At 42.3% G+C, this 20,422-nt stretch overlaps 1 protein-coding gene across 1 annotated transcript in view; it reads right to left on the reverse strand.

Annotated features, from left to right (window-relative positions):
- Positions 1–20,422, reverse strand: part of SORCS3 (sortilin related VPS10 domain containing receptor 3) — a 307,446-nt gene that overhangs the window by 105,462 nt on the left and 181,562 nt on the right. The window contains exon 5 of the mRNA XM_068949693.1: positions 6,947–7,020. Within this exon, the coding sequence (XP_068805794.1) occupies positions 6,947–7,020 (74 nt within the window). The remainder of the gene's footprint in view (positions 1–6,946; positions 7,021–20,422) is intronic.

A 20,422-nucleotide genomic window follows, 5' to 3' on the forward strand; every position in this document is an offset into this window, starting at 1 on the left:
AAAAATAAAACTTAAAAATGTTTCTCGAAACTTGCGAGTCACTGTTGTAGGCTACTTGATCATAGGCATGAAAGAGTACTTTGTGAATGTACTGAACATCTAATTTAGAGATCAGGGACTCATATCTGCTCTGCACCATAAAAGGCAGAGATGTGAATTAGAGTCAGGACCTCTATATGTCAGCTTTATGTGGACACTTTGTTTCAGACTGGAGTCATTTCATACAGACTCCTTTAATTTAAAAAGCTCATATATTGCAGAATGAAATCATATTTCAAATTGAAAAGTCACTCTAAAAACCATCATAAAAGTTTCAACCATTTTGAAATTTTCCTTGTTCAATTGTTTGAGAGAAATATTTTGATAATACTGACATGAATTTATACAATATTTTTATTGACCTGCAGCTTTTTCAACAAAAATAAACAGTTTCAGCCAGTAAAAAGTACCCAACTCTATATCCAGATTCCATTCCTACCTCTGCCACTAAGTTACTGTGTAATCACAAGCTAGTCAGCTAGGACCTAATACTTGGAAACAGTAAATATCTGTAATACCAACTGCACTAACTGTAGGCACACAAACTGGAAAGTAAATCCCTAACCTCACAGTTGCCCCATTTGCCCATCTTTTAAATGAAAACAGAATTGCTTTTATTATCAGCATAGTGCTGTGATTCTTAATCAACTAATGTGTCCCTACAAGGAAATTTTTCAATTTATGCCAAGACCTCTTAAAAAGGTCTCCTCTCTCCTGAACCCTAATTGCCAAACCTGAAGCCAAAATCACTGACAGAATTTGAAAATTTTGGTCTCAACCTAAACAGTGCAATTCATGGTCACGGTGGCTTGAGTAACACACTCTAGATTTATGTTAGCGTTACCCATTGGTAGAAGCCTTTCCCAGGTGTTCTCATCCACAGGGCATGTAAGCCAAGTCCCTTAACACAGGCAAAAGAGTCATTAGCCCATGAGAGCATGCAGTAGCACCTTCTCATAAATCCCTGTTCATTTCTCCATGAGCTGTCTAAACGAGTAGCCACTGGATATATGCCTTGATGCTGCCAAGGTGGTATTATCCCTGGTTGCCAAGCTGGAATTACTCATTTTATCCACAGCTCCAAGTATGGTATTGTTTTAATTCTGAAAAACTTGAATGCAGGATTACTTAATATTCAATTTGACATTTACAAAACTATGTTTTCCTAACACTAAAATTGGCTGTAAAAACTCAAGTGATGTTTCCCCAGCACTATGCAATGACACCATCTGGTAGCTAATGATTGGTGAGATTTACAGAAGAGACAGGCACATATTTGAATAACCATTTCACTGCTGGCAAACAAGGCGAGTAAAGCTAGCCTTAGCTGTATTCAAAGGTCACTTCTGGAACTGCTGCTGAAAGAGTCCACAGGGATCTGAACTGGCAATGGGATTAGGCAATATCAGTGCTGCCACAAAAATGAGAAGATAAAAACTTAAATACAAACTTCTGCTCACCTGCAGACCTAAACCCAGATCATGACCTTCAGAACCACCGAGGTAAGCCCCCCTTGACTGTCCCTACAATATTCTCAGACATCCAAACCAATCTTTGCCACAATCTGCATGAAATTCAAGCTGAAAATACACAGCAAAACACTGATTACCGTCATCACTCTTTGTATCCAGAACGATGACAAGAAGGACTGAAAACCCTACCCTCAAGAGAGAATATTTGCTGCCTCATGCCTCAGACTGTGACAGATAACCCTGAACTCCAAAGCATGGCCTGTGTGGAAGCTCTTCCCTTCTCCCATTTTAATCCCTGGAGTTCAAAACAATTGAGGCTGGCACACACACATACTAAAGCAACTAGATATCTGCTTGGTTGTCACAGAGAGAGAGAGAAAAAATCTGGGGAGACTTACTGAAGGAATTAGCAGTGCATTTAAGAACTTCTTGCTACACCAGATTTTGCTTGTACCCTGATACAAACACTGCTTCTTAAAGCCAGGTTAGGGCATGTCCTATTTTCCTCCTCCCACTGTCTCTCCCCTCCTGCATTGCTGGTGTTTTCCATCCAGCTCTTACATAATTAATGTTTCAGTGTCTTTTATAGATCAGGCTCCTTTTGGGCACTGACCTCCTCAGTGCTCTAGATTTCCCTGTACCCTTCAGAAATACTCTGCAGATTTCTTCCTTCCTCCCACACAGATGGGTTTTCCCCACTGTTCATGCTCCCGGGCTTTAACAGGATCACCCAAATTCTCAGTTAGCATGTTTTTTAAAACCAGACTGGAGGGAAAAGGGCAAATGTCTAGGTGTATCGGGCAAAACAAAGGGAAAATGGTCCCATATGAGCCGTCTCATATTCCCCAGTGTCGACAGGAGGCAGAAAAGTCGAGAGGGTCCTCCAGCACAGAGTACGCTGGGCAGGCGCTGAGGAAGGGGGTGTCCCAAGGAGTACAGAGCCCTGTCCTCCACACAGGCTGCTGATGGCTGTGTGTGCTCAGCAAATACAGGCAGGTCCTCCACAGAGAGATGGACAGGGAATGATGATCACAGCCATTTAGCTGATTAGTCAGAAAACATAGGTCACCTTGTGCAGCTCTCCATTTTAAAGAATTAAGCAGTAAGACGATGAAAGGACTTTATATGCCATTAAAGCATCTTTTAACTCCCTAATGCCCTTGAGTATTTTTAATCCATGCATGGATATGCAATGACGTAGCCCCTGATATCGCGGTATTTGGGCACTTCATTCACACCGCCCAACAAAAGAAAGAAATGCTCTCCCATCCCTGCCTATGTAAAGGGGAACAAGACAATGGCAACTTAAGTGAGCTACTCAAGATGGCAAGAGAAAGCTAGGGACCAGCAAATCACTGAACCAGGTTGAACAAATGTGCTATTAACGAAACTGTCCTCCCCACCTGCTTGGTCCTGTTGTCCTACCACAGGGAAGGTCGGAGGCAGCAAAGCAACTTAAGGACAATTCAAGTCTTTTGAGTTCTTATCTGAATAGAGATAGGATTAGTCAGCACAGGACAAACTATGTGTTTCACAAATGAGGAAACTGCCCCAGCATTTCTACAGTACAAAATATGGACCATATTTTTTATATCCCTCCACATGTCAGCACAGGTGTCTAAGTTACAGTGCGAGAAAATGAACAGGGCCCAGAGGGAGCTGTAAAAATGTGTTTTAAAAGAAAAGAACACTGAAAATAGTATGGGTGCAAAGTTTATTTGAGTCATTTCATACAGACTGGTGAGTGATCTGGGAATTTCTGTTTCACATTAGCTTAAGCTCCTATTTCCAGCCCTAGAGGATTCAAAGTTATCAAAATCTCTGAGATCAAGGCATGTGGTAACCAAATCTGGATGCTTGTACTCACAGCAAGTAACACATTCTGTTCAACTTCCATTGCCATCAGTGGGAGCAGCTAACGAATGAATCACTACTACAGAAGTAGAGATCTCAAATCCTAGCTTTTATAACTTCAAGCAGCCCAGACATGAATCTCAGTTCACGCACAAGCTATGAGCTGGCTGTGGGAACTGGTGAAAGATGTTCCACAAACTGTGGTACATGTAACATCCATATGGGATGAGGACACAAGAAGTAGAGCCCACTGACTAGCACCAAAGTGTAGGACCAAGGAAAAAAATTGAAGAGCCAGGGTACAAAAGTTACACATCAGGACTGCAGCTTGGGGCTTCATCTTCAACCAGCGAGAAAGCACTACAGAAGGAGCCCTCCAGAGCATCTACAGCAAAATGCACAGGGTGGCCTGTGTATCTATGAGCACCTGAGAGGTCTTGCTCGCTCTGCTGAGTGAAAATTCACATTCCAGTCTCGCCAGCTCTGATGCAATCATCATTTCCTCTTGGCCTTAAAATCTCTGTATCTGAGTTGTCCCAGCCTTTGGGAAGGTATAATTATTTAGAAAGGTCTCAGAGAGAAAAATAAGACCTCTCCCTGTCAGGCTGACAGATCCCATGAACCAGCGGAAGATTACAGTCTTCACAAACCCGTTTCCAGCAGCCTGAGAGATGAAAGTCATGTTTTGAAGGAAAAAAACACTAGGCAAAGGCTGCCCTAGATAATGTCAACTGCATTCAAATCAAGTGAAGACTGTCCCATTTGATGGCAGAGGCTTAGCTGAGCTCTACTAATAAATAATGCAGAGAAGCACAAATGAGCAGCTTACCTCTGATTTTGGCATCACCCTTTAGTTATTATTTCACCAGAAGTTTCAGTCAAGAGGTTGGATAATGTAGTATTTTACAGCCTGATGGACTCCACAGTGTAGTGGCTCATGTCCCAGTGTAACTTACAACTATATCCACTTTCCCCCTCTTCTATAGCCTAATAAAAAAAATCATCAAACCCCCAAGGCTAAACTGTTCTCCTTGCACTTCTTTTTCTGTACATATCTTGCAGGCCAGAGCTTGTAAGACATCACAGTTCACAGCTTTAGAAAGAAAGAAAGGAAAGAAAGAAAGAAAGCAGACAGCTAAGGGGAGTAGTTATGTTCCAAAATTTCAACATCTCTGACCCCTGCACTACAAATTGGTTCAAATCTCTCTCACTCTGTTAACAACCCAATTCACTCTCTTGGAAAGTTTATTGTCAGTGGGATTCTGCTGCTTCTGAGTGGAATAAAGATTTCTAGGTCTATGTCATACAAGTTGTAACTGCAGAAGTCTTTTGCATTTTCTAAGAGAAAGAGACACTTAAAAGAGAGGCTTTATTGAACGCAGTTTTAGAAAGGAGCATTCAGACAATGCAGCCAAGGGACTGTATGAAAAATGATAGATTATGGAAAACTGTCTACAGGTTTAGGTGTCAAATAGCCCGAGATAAACAGGTAACATCCATCAACCATCATGGCATGAAATTAGGAAAAAAAAAAAAAAGAAAAAAAAGAAATAGCATCTTCTTTAGAAAGACGGTCAGTTTTGTTCCCAAGTCAGCTCAGCCTTTAAGCATTCTTCTCCAAGAAAATCGCCCTTCTAAGCAAGCTCAGCTACGCTCTTTAAAAGGCTGGGTACAACTATCTCATAAAACCAGCTACTCTATGCAGACACAGATGGATACACTCAGAGACCATCTACATTCATCTTGTCATGAGTGTTCTTACCGCTCATCTATCCTGGCTTGTGTTATAGGATATTAAAGAAATTCCCATACACATAAACAAGCCCATTTAACTCAACTGTTGTGGCGCTAGAAGAAGACAAAGGAAGCTACTCAGTAAAAGAGGGATGTATCAAATGAGTCACTTTTACAAACCAATTCTTGGATAACCACTGGATGGCAAAGAGTGTCCTCACTTTTCATTTCACCTAGCGAACCCAAGGAAGAGTGTTTTGCAGAGGAAACTGTGAAGCTGATTAGAGCGATGAAAAAGGTGTTTCTCTTTCCACTCCCTTTCACTGAACATGATATTTTACTGTAATGCATCTGTAAAAAATGATGGATGTGTTTGACAGCATAAATAGTGAAATCAAAGGACTGTGGATAGTTAGGTCAACCAACCACCTATCATCAGAACCTGGAAAATAAAACCACCTTTCCTGCACTTTGCAAATATGAAATGGTAACATGATCAGAAAAGAGTCTAAGCCTTTGTTACATTTTGTAGGTCTAGGTGACTTAGGAGCCTAACAGCTTCCTTTCAAAAGAACTAGATGCTCAAACCTTTCTTCACTGTCTGAAATGCACAGATGCACTGAGGGAAAGACTTGGAGTCAAAAAGCCATGTTACGAATGTGGGAGTCTAAAGCTGATTAGAGAGATCTGCAATAGCACTTAGACCATCTGAAAATCCTGTGAGGTGTCTATCTCCATTGAAAAGTGTGGAACTATCATTGCATATCCAATCTGCTTTTTTTTTGGGCCTAGATTCAGGGATTTTTTAATAACACAGAAGAATGTCCATGAGAAATTGATTCTAAAGTATAAATGTTACGCTTTGCAAACAGGACTCAATTCTTAAATCACCCAAGTCCTTTTTATCTTTGACCCTTCAAAATAAGGCTCTCTAATTCCTTAACATCACCATTCTTTTTGACCTTAAGGATCAGGCATTTCTCTAATTATGCACAGGTGCTGCAAAACAGCACTCCTACACATTCACAGTCCCCCATCATCTGGCATGTAACACAATGTTGAGACCTTGATTCAAGCCCCAGCTCCTAGATTCAACTACAGAAGAACACTGCTGAGGCTTTTTTTTCTTCCTCTTAAAGTCAATTCTTGGGCCTTCATGTGGTGGAGAGAAGTCTGGAAAAGCACCATTTGAAATGGATAAGCCTGGAGACAGAACTCCATTTGTTTAATCTTCTGCTTTTAAGACAGTCTCCCAGTTTTGCAGTCTGACACTTGGGAAGACGAAAGGAGGACAGTCACAAAGCAAATTTTTAGCAAATGGTATGTGCATCCTCGGATGTCAACAGAAAGAAACTGGCTCCTTAGAGTGTGATTCAAAGCTGGAGTCTGAGTCAGCCTTTCTCCCCAGGGGTTGTATAAGGGGACTGTTCGGACTGGCTGGCTCTGCTCTAAGACTGTGTTGTAGGCTAAACTAACTCTCTAAAGGATTGAAAAATAGGAAGCCTAATGATTATAGCTTTGCCGCTGAAACACTAGGGCAGTTTTTCAGTGTTATTCTAAGTAGCTCTATAACAAATGGTGAAGCAGGAGTTTTGTAATTATCAAAAGATTCGCAGTTACCTACATAAGACACCACTTGTATCAGACAAGAAAGATGCGCAAACATGGGGACATTCAGATATAGGACGGCAAGATACGTACTATGAACTGAGCACATGACACTGATTAGGACCCAAACCAAGGGCATACTTACAGCTCAGGTAAAACAGTTCATCCCTTAAAGGTTAGATGCCTTTCTCCCCTCCCTGAAGTGCCCAAAGCAAGCAAAGCCAGAGGGCACGACTCACCAGTAAAACCTGTTTGGAGTGACACGCTCATGCATGAGTTGCCATTTTCTTCCAAAGTCCACGGAGCTGTACAGCTGAAAGAAAGAGAGGGAGAATAAATTGTGAGGAAGAAGAGAAAGGACTGCTGCTCCATGAAGGATTAAAATCAGCTCAAGGAGCAGGAATGGACGGTCCCACACAGTTATCTATCAACCTCGCTGCTGGAGAAGGTTAATAAGGCAATTTCCTCCTCTCACATTTAACCCAGACTGAAATACTGAGGTTCAAAAGCAGGTTCCAAACCCTTTTCACACATTTCTGTGCTTCCCGATTTCAACTGTCAACACATTCACTTCTGCTGCCATATGACAAAGCTAGCGGCTTTTTCAGCCCAACGGGAAGCTAGTGATTGATGACATATAAATTTCTAACATCAAATGGGATGAAAGGCAATTTAGACTAGTTAGCTCAGCTATGATGTGGTAGGTAGTCACTCCATATTCAAGGTCATGTTGTGTCAAGATTCCTTTTTAGGGTGAGGATTACATCTCTCTCCTTTGTTGGAAAGAAAAGAAAATTGTTCCTAATTTACAGCTCCTATGTTCAGAACAAGGTCTAAATTTTGAGATAAGTTGGAAATCAATCTACGCAGTAGTTAAACATTCAAGATAGTTAAGTGACTCTTCTTAAAAGGCAAATTTTCAACCTAATGCTCATATTGTGTCTTCCTAGCTAAAAAACAGCACAGTTGTAATGTAACCAAACTTCCATGAAACTGCAGACTGTCTCAGACGTAGTTTTTATATATATATATTCTGCTTAATACCATAAACATCACCATTATCCATATATCTAATCACGCACAATACACTCACTCATAATCAAATCACATGTATGCGCCTTTCGTCCGAGTTTGAGAAATTTTCCTTTTTCAGAAATAAAATTCACTTTGAGAAACAGCCAGTCTGCTTTACAACTAGATCACAGAGAAACAAATAGAAGGCAGTGTTTTGAACAGGATTTGAAATAAATTTCACCAAAAATAAGTTCTAGTTTAATAAAATGAGGGTGATTGCATGCTAAAAAGGTAGACAACAGAGCCAAAAAACTTACACATTTGTAATATCCAAACTGTAATTCCTTAATGGGAAAACAATAGCATGCATGCAAAGGTTGAGCATTTGATTTTGAGTATCTGGATTTATGAAATGGAGACAGGTCCATGTTCAGATTAGAGGGATTTGCAACCTAGTGATATGTACCATGGAACAGCTGTGATGGCTACGCGTGGCTGGAAAGGTAAGCTGTACGTGCTTGCATTGAATATTACAGTTTCTTTAATGGGTAATGCTCTTGACCACAGAGATCCAGCAGGCAGACAAGAGCTGGCCCATAGAACAATTCTACCAACAGAGATGGGGCAGGGCTGTTTGAGCAGTGTCTGAAGCCTGAGGCAGCTGATTAATTCTTACCATGTTTGCACTCACCTCTGCAATTAAACCATCGCACTGCAAAACTAGCAAAAGGAAAGTCAAAAACTAAAATTCAGACCTTATCAAATTTCTGATACAACTGGGTTGTGTAAAGATAAAAGAATTAGCCCATCATATTTCTGCCAATGTGAAGTCCTATTTCTACCACTGACAAGTTGAGCTGCCAGCAAATAAAGCACATCAGGGGAAAATAGATGGAAGCAGGTGTCTTCTAATCTTCATGTCAAGATGGGCTCCACTTATGTAGGCCTCACTTCAGCCAATATCAGTAGGCTTGTGGTAAGAATGATTAGGTAAGACTTTCTGCTCTGTGTTCTTCAGGAGATCAGACATGATCTGAGTAGTCCTATCTAGCCTTATTTCTTTGACTCTGTCACTAGATAAGATACAGCACCAAATCAGTATACACTATCTGGACCTCCTCTGCTTTCTCTGGTCGCTTGTCACAGTGATAAGTCTAAAAAAGCCAGTAGAGAAACCTCTGCCTCAAAAGGAGTTGTGAGTAGATAAAAAACAAAGCATCATTTTTCTTTTTAAACTAAAGGAGCTGGGAAAGGAAAACTCTTAATCTAAATCCATGACAGGCTTATGAAGCCAGTATCAATATTAAAGAAACTACCTTCTGAGGGAATATCCTGATTAAGGAAAATTTTCAAAAACAATAACTGAAAATCCATGGTCCAGGAGTCAAAACTCTACAGTGCTACAGCTCTGCCTTAACATTAGCATGGTGCCTGGCAGCAACATTCCTTGGGCCATCTGATGTGGCTTCACGCATGCAGGGACCTCTGTGCATGGACTGAGTTGCATTAAATGATGCAGCAACTCCTACCTTTTCCTGACTGTGCATACAGCTTGCAGACCTAGCCACGATGCTGTATGAATCACTGACTCCAGGCAGTGTAGCCTCAGTTAACTCCCGTTCACAAGCAAGTGGGTTTAGCATCCTTATTGTATTTTGGAAGGGTTTAACCATTCTCACCATGAGAGCAAAAGGATTAGCAAAATACATCCATTTCCTTAGATTCTCTGTTATCTTTTGCCCCTAGTATTTCTTTTTCTTTTGCAGCTCCGCAACAGCAGTAGCTATGGACAGCTTAGCGGCATGAAGCACAATCTCTTTCCAGCTACTCCTCTCTCCCACGGTGCCTCATTCAGGGAACATCCTTCTCTCTATCAAGTTAAGAATCAGAGCCCAGCTGCCAAGTACTTTTTTTTTCTTCTTTCTATTAGATTTCAGGCTGACTGATGGTAGAAGGATTAAATTGAACCTGCAGCCTTTAGGTGAATTCAGATAAAGAGATAAGGAGGGTATTGTTCATTTGAAGAACTTTTATTTATTTATTCACCTATTTATTCTAGCTGTCTACTTTGACTTTTAAACAGAAGCAAAATGACGGAGTCTTGAAGCTGCATGACAGACCAAGTTGCCAAAAGCCCTCTCTGGCCTTGTTCACATGTACACTATTATTTACAGATGCAAATGTAAAGGTTAATGTTGAATTACTAAATAAAACATACAATAAAAACTTTTTGTAGGCACTAAGATTTATCAAATATATACCTCTGTTGACCTCCCTTCTCCCACTAAGAGAAGCTTTTTACAGGAGACAACAAATTTAGTGGCAAGTACAGCAGATTTCAATAGAGACTAATTTGCCCTGAGGTTGAATACCAACTGATGGAAGGAAATGAGTTTTTTTCAGTGTCCAGAGCTTCCTTTTCCAGAGCTCTGCCCTGGCTCTTTAGAGACGAACGATCTTTGGCACTTCTACCTTCCAGAGCACTCCCACACATCAGCTCACATGATGGTTGGATTTCAGCGTACCATGATGGTGCACCATTAGGGTATGCCATTTTTGCAAATCCCATATGTCATTTGAGCTGTTCTGATGAATGGAAAAATAACTCCATTATGGGTCATAATATTTGTCTGGGTTGGTCCTCAGTGAAAGTTCATTCTGATGACTGGAAACAGCTGAAGAGCGGCACACAGAGGACTTGACTAGGTAACAGTTCAGGAGCAGGATCCAGAACAGAAGGACAAAGTCCTGGCTCTGAGGCAAAGGTGACAAAATTCAGTTTTTAACATGCAAATAAAACCAGCATCCTACAGCTACTGCCCAGGCCCCTTAGTAAACACAGACACTGCACTCAGCCAGTTCCAGCAGCTGCTGGCTATGTCTGCACCTCTTTGAACAGCCAGGTTCCAGGGATGTCCTGAAGGCTGAGGTGTTTTTGAGAACAGGCACCTGATGCTCAAATTCCCTTTTGAGCCCACCTGAATGATGCTTATAAATCCCATCTACCCTTGCAGCAGGGGTATTTTTTTAGGAGTGACCCTAGAGTTCCTGCTTGTCCGCAGTCAGGCACATGACATTGCCCCAGGGCAGATGCCTTTCAGGAAGGCGATGGGGCTAGCACTGTATGCCAAACACACACATGTTTTAATGTGCTTCAAGCATGATGGAGTACCTGAGGTATTACCCTGAAAATAGCTGCCTGGTCAGCCTAGCATAGGATCCAAGAGCAGCTTTGCTTTCACATCTGGCCTTGAAGTCACTCCAACTCAGCAGTGCTGGCACAACCTTGAGAACCATGAAAGCTAACAAACGGGTGCTGAGCACTGTGGGAAACCTGGCCACTTTCAGGAGCCTAACTAGAGCTGAGGTTCAAAAAAAAGAAAAGGCCATAAATCAAGAAGGTACGCAGCAAATGTTCCTCCAAACAGCAGCACAATGCTCCACACTCAAGAGTTGTAAGACCAGATATCACATCCACTGACACAGTTCTGTGTTTAACCACAAATATGCAATCTGCGTGAGGGGAGACCTTGTCGGCCCAAGTGACATACAGCTCGACTTTGCCACCTTAACTCATGCTCGCCTTGCTCAGCACAATTCTGAATCACAAGGATATTACATAGACAGCATACTACTTCTTCAAACTCTAAAAGCACTGGGAACAGTTTATCTAATATTGGTATCATTTGTGAGTGACAAACAGCAAGATCTTCAACGAAGGGGCTTTTCTCTGACATCACATTGCATGCCATGAACACAGGCAACACACGAGAAACACCATCATAATTACAGGACTGGAGCGTAAGGAGTTACGCCCACACAAACAATGCCATGTACGAAAAACAACTCCACGCTGTTGCAGTTCTCCAGGACAAACTCTCAGGCAACACACCCTGCTTGCTTGGATGATCTTGTTTGGGGCTGCAATCATCTGTTCTGGGTGTTCTATCTATTTTCTCAGTGGGATCTGGGGAAAAAACATAAAAAGCTGATGTTGTTCACAAAGTCCAGCTTTTCAGAACTGGATCAGCAGCAGACACTGGCCTGTTTAAATTCCACTTATTGATATAGGGGAGAAGAATGAGCAATAAGGGAAAAACCTGGACAGAACAGGAAGGTATTCAGCACCCTGGTATTAGTCATCCACCTCTGAGCTAGTCACCAGGGCCCATTTATAAACTGGAGAGAAACAAGCACTTCTAAAGCACAATTCCCATACTAAGGTATGCCTCTGAAATTGCTTATTGCTCATGCCCTAGAAAGCTCCATTTCCCTCCACAGATGCTAAAAGAAGTTCAAAGTGGCTCGTTCAGAGGGAGATGCCCCTCCGCAGGGGGCAGGTAGGTGATCTAGGTGAGATGAATTCCACATGAGGTTTCCTGTTCCCATGTTGGTTGACCTGCACAGTCTTCATGGGGGAAGTAGGCAGAAGACTGAAGATTCAGCAGGAGATGAAGAAGAGCCAGGCATCCAATAGCTTGGGTACACTTTACCACAGCAAGCAGAACAACGATAATGTCACGCATAGACAGACAACCAACAGACAACAGACTTAAGAATTTCAGAGAGCTGTGGCATTTGTAGACTTTCTTGCTCAGAGAAGAATAATTAGAGCACAATGAGCATATATAGAAAACCCTATTTCCAGATAAAATCCAATGTTCTTTGTTTCTATAAAATCAGTGCTACTGGCCTGGTCTGGGCAAACATCTGGAGAGAATCTTAGTACTTTTCTGATCGCCTGCCAACAACCCTGGAGCGCAATTGGATCTTGCAAATAATGGTGTCAGATGAAGTGAGCAAGAACAGCTGGACTATATGCACTTAAAGGAACAATTCATTTATTACACACAAAATTAGACTTCCCACCAGACAATACAACCAGCTGATGATGGAAAGATGCATTCATATTACTCTAGCAGGGTGAGAGCTGGCACAGTGGTAATTACTGGGCAGCAGCTGACACATGGTAACATGATGGAAGAGGAGGCGCAGACAAGCCAGGCCTGCCGTGACCTCCAAAGTGCACGATTCCAAACAGTTGCTTGGACTGCTTACATGAAAAGATGGCTCTGATCCCAGAATAACACAAAAGCAAACTAACACCTCCTCAGTCAGAGATGGTGGGAAAAATCTACTAGATGTGTTTGTGGGGGGGAGGGTCCTGCCGAAAATTCAAACTGGGACGGAAGAAAAATAATTAGGTCAACATTTTCTGTAGGAAATTGGACTGCATGCAAGGGGTCTGCAAAGATCAGAAAAGAAAGCCTGCTGCAGGCTCTTCAATTCTCTTTCCAGAGGGAAAAAGATCACATCATTAGAAAAATTTTAGAAGCTCAGAAACTGAGAAAAATTTGCAAACCGTTCAGAAAACTCTGTCTTCTCTCTCCACTTCTGTATTAAGGATGAAATTACAAAAGGGGAATAACAGACCATCACTAATACATCATAAAGTTTATTCCTGGAAGGAAAATGAACTTTCTGGAGAAACAAATTCGCAAATACTTTTCAGCCTTAAGAGCAGAGAACAAAGAAGCCATGTCTGATAACTACCAGAGATGACCCATCATGTGGAGGAAGAGATCTGTACACAGTAAATTCAAACTGCAGTGAAAATGATTCAGGAGATAACAACATCAAGCTTTTTCAAAGGCAGCCTGAGCAGCTAGATATTGCAGGAGAATTATTTTGCAATCTCTTAGAACTATATTCTGTATTGAATAGATGGATGGTCCCCGCTTCATCTACTGCAAAGACTGATCCTTTTTTCTACACCTAAAATTAGACATAGGAAGGGTTTAATAAGGTTGCCCTTATTTAGAAAAATTACTAAAGCAAATAAATAAATAAATAAATAAATAAATAAATAAAACAAAGGAGTCTGTACTGTAGGAGATAACTATGCTTCAGTAAGCCAAAGGATATGAGAAATAATTGCATTTCTCCCTGTTATCTCTTATTTCTTTCATTTGACTCTCAAATGACACCGACTCATACCCTGTCACTGTGAGATGCCCCTGACAATCAGATTTATCTGATCACCATGTTCCTCACTTGTTGAAATTACTGCAGAAATCCTCGTTTGTCAAAGTAGTCTTTCTTTTTTCTGTTTCAGGATTTCATCACTTGAACTACTAAAGGTGTCTCTTGCCTTAAGCTCCATCTGAATCCCTGTGACACTAACTCCCTATTACTCCTCATTCATGCCCCCAAAAAAAAAAAAAAAAGAAAACTAAATCCTCAAGGACTTCAAGGTGGGATAATAAACTCTCCAATAGCAAAGACTGGCCCAGAGATTTCTAACCAGGACTGACAACACAATATTCATCAATGACCTGGAGGAAGGGACAGAGTGCACCCTCAGCAAGTTTGCTGAGGATACTAAACTGGGAGGAGAGGCTGACACACCAGAAGACTGTGCTGCCATTCAGAGGGACCTGGACAGGCTGGAGAGGTGGGCGGAGAGGAACCTCATGAAGTTCAACAAAGGCAAGTGCAAGGTCCTGCACCTAGGACCACCACAGGTCACCACCTGTGAGGCAGGACGTGTTACTTGCAGCACAACAGCAATGTCTCATGTTTAACTTGTGCTTCAGTTGGGTGACTGAAGTCAGCCCAGGAGCAACACTTTCTGCAGAAGGCGCTCTCTTTCTCACAGTACAATGGACTGCGTACAAGGATGACAAACAACTCACAAGCAATGACACCGTCTGTACTTGTTCCTTCCAGCTCCTCCCAGGGAAATATCTGTCCTTGCTACCCTGCTTTGCTAAGAGTCCAGAGAAGTCAAAATCTGAAGGTGTGAATGTTTCTGGACCATTACAGAAGGAAAAGGAGAGCTCCTCACTGTCTTCTCTTGCCACAGGCTGCTGGAGATCACAATTCAGGTCCTTGCTCCTGCGCTTAAGAACCTAAAAATAAATCTCTCATCTTGAGCCAAAAGATTCTTGTAGCAGCTGGCAGAGCTGAGCTTAGGAGAAAGAACTCTACCCGCACCCTATTTATGGGCTTTGTTTACACAGAGTTGTAAAAACTAGTAAATGTAATGAAAATAAATGGACCAGTTTATGTCTTTGTTTTGATTTCTTTTCCAGGTGATTAAAGGCTGCATCAAGAGCGCTCATTAGAGCCCAAGACTCCTCTCTAACATGGTGCAGCCAGACTGCCTTAGATACCGAGAGAGAATGTGTCCACTGCCTGGTGCGTGTCAGAGACCCACCAGAGCTGCTCATTCCCCTACAGATGCTGCACAGTGGAAATGGCACTGGGAATGTACATGCTTTTGATGAGAAACTGGTCTAGGCAAATTAAAAACTGCATGCATTTCCTTTATCTGTTTCATACAGAAAGACTGTATCAGAAGATGGAAGTTCTCTTCATGCTTTAAAAGCTGTTACTGGAATATTTTACACGCTGGCTTGCAAAAGTGGCACTTGGGACAAAAGAAATTCAGTTTCCAATTGTTCTTATAGGAAACTGGTCAGGGATCTTCTGTGCAAAACCCCAGAACATTGAGAATGTTTGGTTTGAAGTTGTAACTGTATAGTTCAACACACACCTGGCTTATAAAGAAATGAGGTAGGGTAAGGCAATGCACTGATGTCATGTTCAAGGTTTTACAGTTTAAAAAGTGCTTTTGCCTGATGGCTCCTCTCAAAGCATTGGAGTTTGTTTAAACGCAATGCTCAGAGTAAGACTTGCCTCTCTTTCTGTACTTCATGTCCAAGAAAAAGAGGAAATTGGATCAAGCTGGTGGAAAAAATAATATCCACTCAAAATCCCTTGCACTTCAATCTCTCTTAAGCTTAATTGGTGCTGAGCATACTCAGCCAAAGATTGCCATTTCTGCTGAGAGCACAACCTATCTTTTGCTTTTTACTGAGTGACTTGCTTGTAATGGAACAAGAGCTTCAGATACGGCTGCAGCAGGAGCAGTGACTAAAGTGAGTATCACTAAAGGGGCTAAGGAATGTTTCAGATCTAGGTGAAAAACAGTCTCTCTTTCCTCCCTTTCTCCCCACCCAAAAATTTTGGAGTCATTCAGAATTGGGATGAAAACTGTTACTTTCAGACTTTTTTTCTTACACTGAAAATCCAGGGGAAAAAAACATGTTCATTTTGGTCAGTCAAAACACATTATCTCAATCACGTCTAAATAGATTAATTTTAACAATTTGCAAGAGGTTCTATAAATAGAAATGTCATTTTGAGGGAAAGCTAAGTTTTTTGATGGCTTGTTTGTTCCCTTCTTCATGCCATTTTAACCACTTCAGAAAGCTCTGGAGTCTACGAGAAGATTGAAGTTGAGCAATTTGCTGACACCGACCCCTTTCTAATAAAAGTTTGGGCTTCAATAAGGCTTGATAACAAAAGACATTGAAGGAAAACAAAAAACAAAAAAAAGAAAAGAAAAGAAAAACAAATCCTATCTCCAGAGCCTGAAAACGGAGAGAGAAGTAAGAGATGGGGTGAGGAGCACGCAGTGCCTGGGAGCTGAGCTTCCTGCATCAGCAGTGCAGAGCGGAGAAGTGAGATTCAGTCACAGAAAGGGTGAGGGATCCTGAATGGGGAAGAGAGGGACAAAGCCAGCAAGCGAAGAGATCAGAATGGGATGGAGGTGGCAGAGCACTATCTCCTGCTACCAGGATCTACAAGGTGCATAGGAGGAGATTTTTACTATATTTTCTTCGGCTGACAGGCCAGAAAGTCTGAGTCAACAGCCTCAGCCAGAGGAGGGTTGCAGGCTTCTGCTCTCTTCCCCCGCTGCTGCTTTACTCTCTCTTTCCCTAGGATCAGCTCTTTAACAGTGGCAAAAGACTGAATCAGCTCTGATGGTTGCTGACTGCTTTTCCTCTCTGAGACAGGCCAGTCCCTTTCCCCAGCTTCTTCTCAGCTTAAAATCATCAAGCAGTTTCTGGTCCAAGGTCTGTGCTAAGCAGTTCCTCTGACCACGTGGATATACCCAATGGGGCGCACGATCATGCGCCCTCTCACTCCAGAAGGAGCATCTTGTTTGCTCCTGGGGACCCCCCACTGCACACATGCAAAAGCCCCTCTTCACCCTCAATGCTTATACTCCAAAAGTTTAACAATAAGAGGAAAAAAAATGGAAACTACATATCTAACAGGAAGATTTTTCATTCAAACGTGCTTTATTGTGTGATGCATGCCTTCAATTAAAGTGCAAGCAGCTGGGTATATTCATTGCTAATACAGAACAATCCTTCATGTTTATTGAGCATGAGACCACAACGGACCGAGCAGGACAGTTTCCGGCATTAGCCAGGGTGGGACATAAAGCTACAGTCACTTGCTGGCTCTTCCCCTCCTTTCTGATAACCCCTGTGGGACTATCGGCAGGGTAACCTTTATACTTGGCAAAACAGGGTTTAATGGAAGGGATTTTTTTTTCAAACTAGTGAAAGAATTAGACTTCATACCACCAAAACACCTTTCAAATTCATACAAGATTTTGCTGAGTTCTTTGTTTAGGTGGAAAAAAATACCATTTCTGAAAACGTATACACGAACTATAAAGAAAAAGGTTTTAAACTGCATTCAGAATGGCATTTTATTCTGAGATGCAGTTTTTTCATTTAAAAAAATTTCACACGGCTTGAAAGAAATAAATATTACTTGGGCTCAAGAGGAATTTGCCCTGGCTGAGCACCTATCCTCCCCATTGAGCAACAATCCCACGGACCAGAAAGCAAAGCTGTTCCCACTCAGTGGGGAACAGTGTCAGCCCCAAGAGAGGGCAGATATCCACCCTTCTCATACAGGTCTTCTCTCATCAGCTAAGAGCTGCAAACTTCACACATCCTTAGGATCTGCAACCCTCTTCTCAGTGCAGTGTAATGCAACTCACTATTTCTTTACAAATTCAGAGCAGCCTTGCAAACTGCCCACACTTTTCCAGTTCAGTCACCCTACTGAAGATACTCTATCTGCCTCAGCCTGAGACCATGGGTTCTATAAGGGATCAACTACGCAAAGAAGCGATCATTGCAAGCTTTTATTGTCCACTGAATAGCGCTTCCCAAAGAGAGAAATCTGGCTGGGTTCTTACCAGATTTTAGAAGCTGACAAGTTACTCTTGTCATCCTCAGAGAAAAGTGAGAAAACAGCATCACACTAGCCCGTTGTGCCATGCACGTTATCTACAGGCACTCACAAAAACAGGACAAACAGAGGCTGAGCTATTGAAACCAGATACTTTCTGAGGACTGAGGAAGTCTGTGGCTGTGAACTGAATACTTATAGGATGCCCCAATTAATCTGATCCCACCCTCCTCTGCTGCCAGAGACCACTTCAGCCTCTCAGCACGCACATGTGGTAACAAAAAAGGCTGTGAGGCTCCAGAGGTTTGCTCCGTGCAGTGACATTAGTGCATCAGCCCAGCAGGTTCACAGACCAGTGCTAGGTGGTCAGGGAAGCTAAGCACTTCGCTTTCTTTGGCATGGGTTTCACTCAGTCTGAGGCGAAGATGCATATACAGGGAACGCATCACAAGCATAGGTGCCAGACAGAACTTGGAGGGGAATCAGGAAAAGGTAATAACAAAAGTCACCCACAGCCAGAGACTCCAACAGCTGAATATGCAGAATTTCTCCAGGGATTGTTAAAAGGAAGCACAGAACTGTCTACCTGTATGTAAATGGTATAGCACCAAGCAAGGAGGGAAAGTGTTGAAGGGATTCAAGATGGATGAATCAGAAAAAGAAGAAAAATTACAAACACTGCTAATCCTCAGAGACCCTTCTTAGATCCAGTTCCTAAAAAAGATCAAAACAAGCATTGCAACTACTAATGTTATAACTTCCTTTCCACTTTATCACTGATCTCTATTACTTCTAATGGCAGTGCAGTCTGCAAAGGGGCCAGAGGGCCACATTCTCTTTTAAGGGGTCCATAAGCCAGGCAGGATGGCAAAACCAACATTTAACTGCACAAACTTCAGCTGGCTTCTGCTGGCTGGGCCTTACACAAACATAAAACAGGCCTTTATAGGCTACTCTACAGCCAAGAATGGTCGTAAACACAGCTCTTTTGTGCCATGGATATGCCCTGGATCCCATCCTGAAATGCCCCTGGGAAGTAGCAATGAAGGAAGGGGCACAGCTTAGGACCTGTGCAGGTCCTGCACTAGAAAGAATCCTTCTCTGGACAATTCTGGTCCCTGTACACAGCCTGAATGCTCTGTCCTGCCTAGGACTAGGGCCAGATTCTGGACCAAAAATGCCACAGATCACGGCCCATCACAGCCAATGGGAGTCTTGCGCTCTCCAAAACAGAACGCACAGCAGGACAAGACATTTGTGACGGTGAAATAACTTCTGCGAGTGAAAAGATTACAAAAACAAGGTAAAGAACTTCAGCTTCTTCTGACAGTGTCAAAAATGAAGCTTTGTACCAACACATACTATCTCCCACAGAAAAACCCTAGCTCTTGTACCATCTTGCATAATTCATTCTTTTAGACCATCCTCCTAACCTCACACTTGCCATACCCTGTTCTACGATAAATCAAGAGAACTAAAATTTAGAGGTGAAATGGCCCGTAAGTCTTGATTCATTGGATTTTTCAACTACCAAAGCAAACCTGAACATATACAGTGAAGAGAATATCACAGTTCCTTTCAACCTTATTCTCTTTCTCTACCCCGACAGCTCTTGTCTCCACCTGGGGCTCTGCTAGGCTCAAAGACGCCCTCCAACACTCTTTTTGTTACAGCACTCCAAGTCCTGTGGGGTAGTTCAATCTGGCCAGTTAGCCAAATTTCTCACAGGCCAGATTTCCTGGCAACCTACACATTGACAATAGGCACCTATGGAAGGCAAAAGCAGAGTCTGCTTGCATAAGCACCCATCTCTACACACACAGAGACACACACACAAACAGAGCCAAGCCAGCTGTCATGTGTCAGATAGTGTTTCAAACGTGGAAAGCTCCAGGGGAGTATCCTTTCCTGTACCCCAAGCAGCGAGCGGTTTCAAGGAAGACAAGAGATGTCATCCTCCCTGCACCTCACAGTGACTTGGTTCATCCTGATCCAACCATGCAGAGGAGACTGACGATACCACCCACACACCCCCACGAAGGGCAGCATACAGGTGTTTATGGGAGGAACCCACATGAACAGCATCATTGTAAATGCCAGCCACCGTCAGAAACAATTTAGCTTGACAGCTGTAGCAGAAACTGTCACTGTACTGAGGCATCACTGCCAGAAAAAACACCAGATGAGAAACTAGCATGTTTCAGGGATCCCCTACGGCTACTCAGCACACACCATTTACACCGTCATCTCCGATTCATCCATCATCCCATCCTTGCAATCAAACAGTAGAAACTTGTACCTTTGGAATAAGTGAATCTGCACTTCCAGACCATGCAAGAAAAAGGAAGCTCTTATCTAACCTCTCTCTGCAGCTCTCTAGGTTTTTATATATTCTTCAATGTTTACATTCTGGCTAGTCTACTCCATTTAATTCAAACTCTAGTTAACTTCAATCCACCTTATGGAACTGGCAGGGGAGAACAACAGTAAGCAAACCCAATCTAAGGCAATAGTCATTTTAGCACGTGTCACCAAACTTGATATAAGGTAACTGTAAATCCTAAAGTTGGCCAATATTCACAATGACGGTATAGCATAATTCATAGGATAAGGGAAGGCTGCAGAGAAAGCATAAAGCA

This window comes from Struthio camelus, chromosome 7 (assembly GCF_040807025.1).
Source record: "Struthio camelus isolate bStrCam1 chromosome 7, bStrCam1.hap1, whole genome shotgun sequence".
Lineage (NCBI taxonomy): Eukaryota > Metazoa > Chordata > Aves > Struthioniformes > Struthionidae > Struthio > Struthio camelus.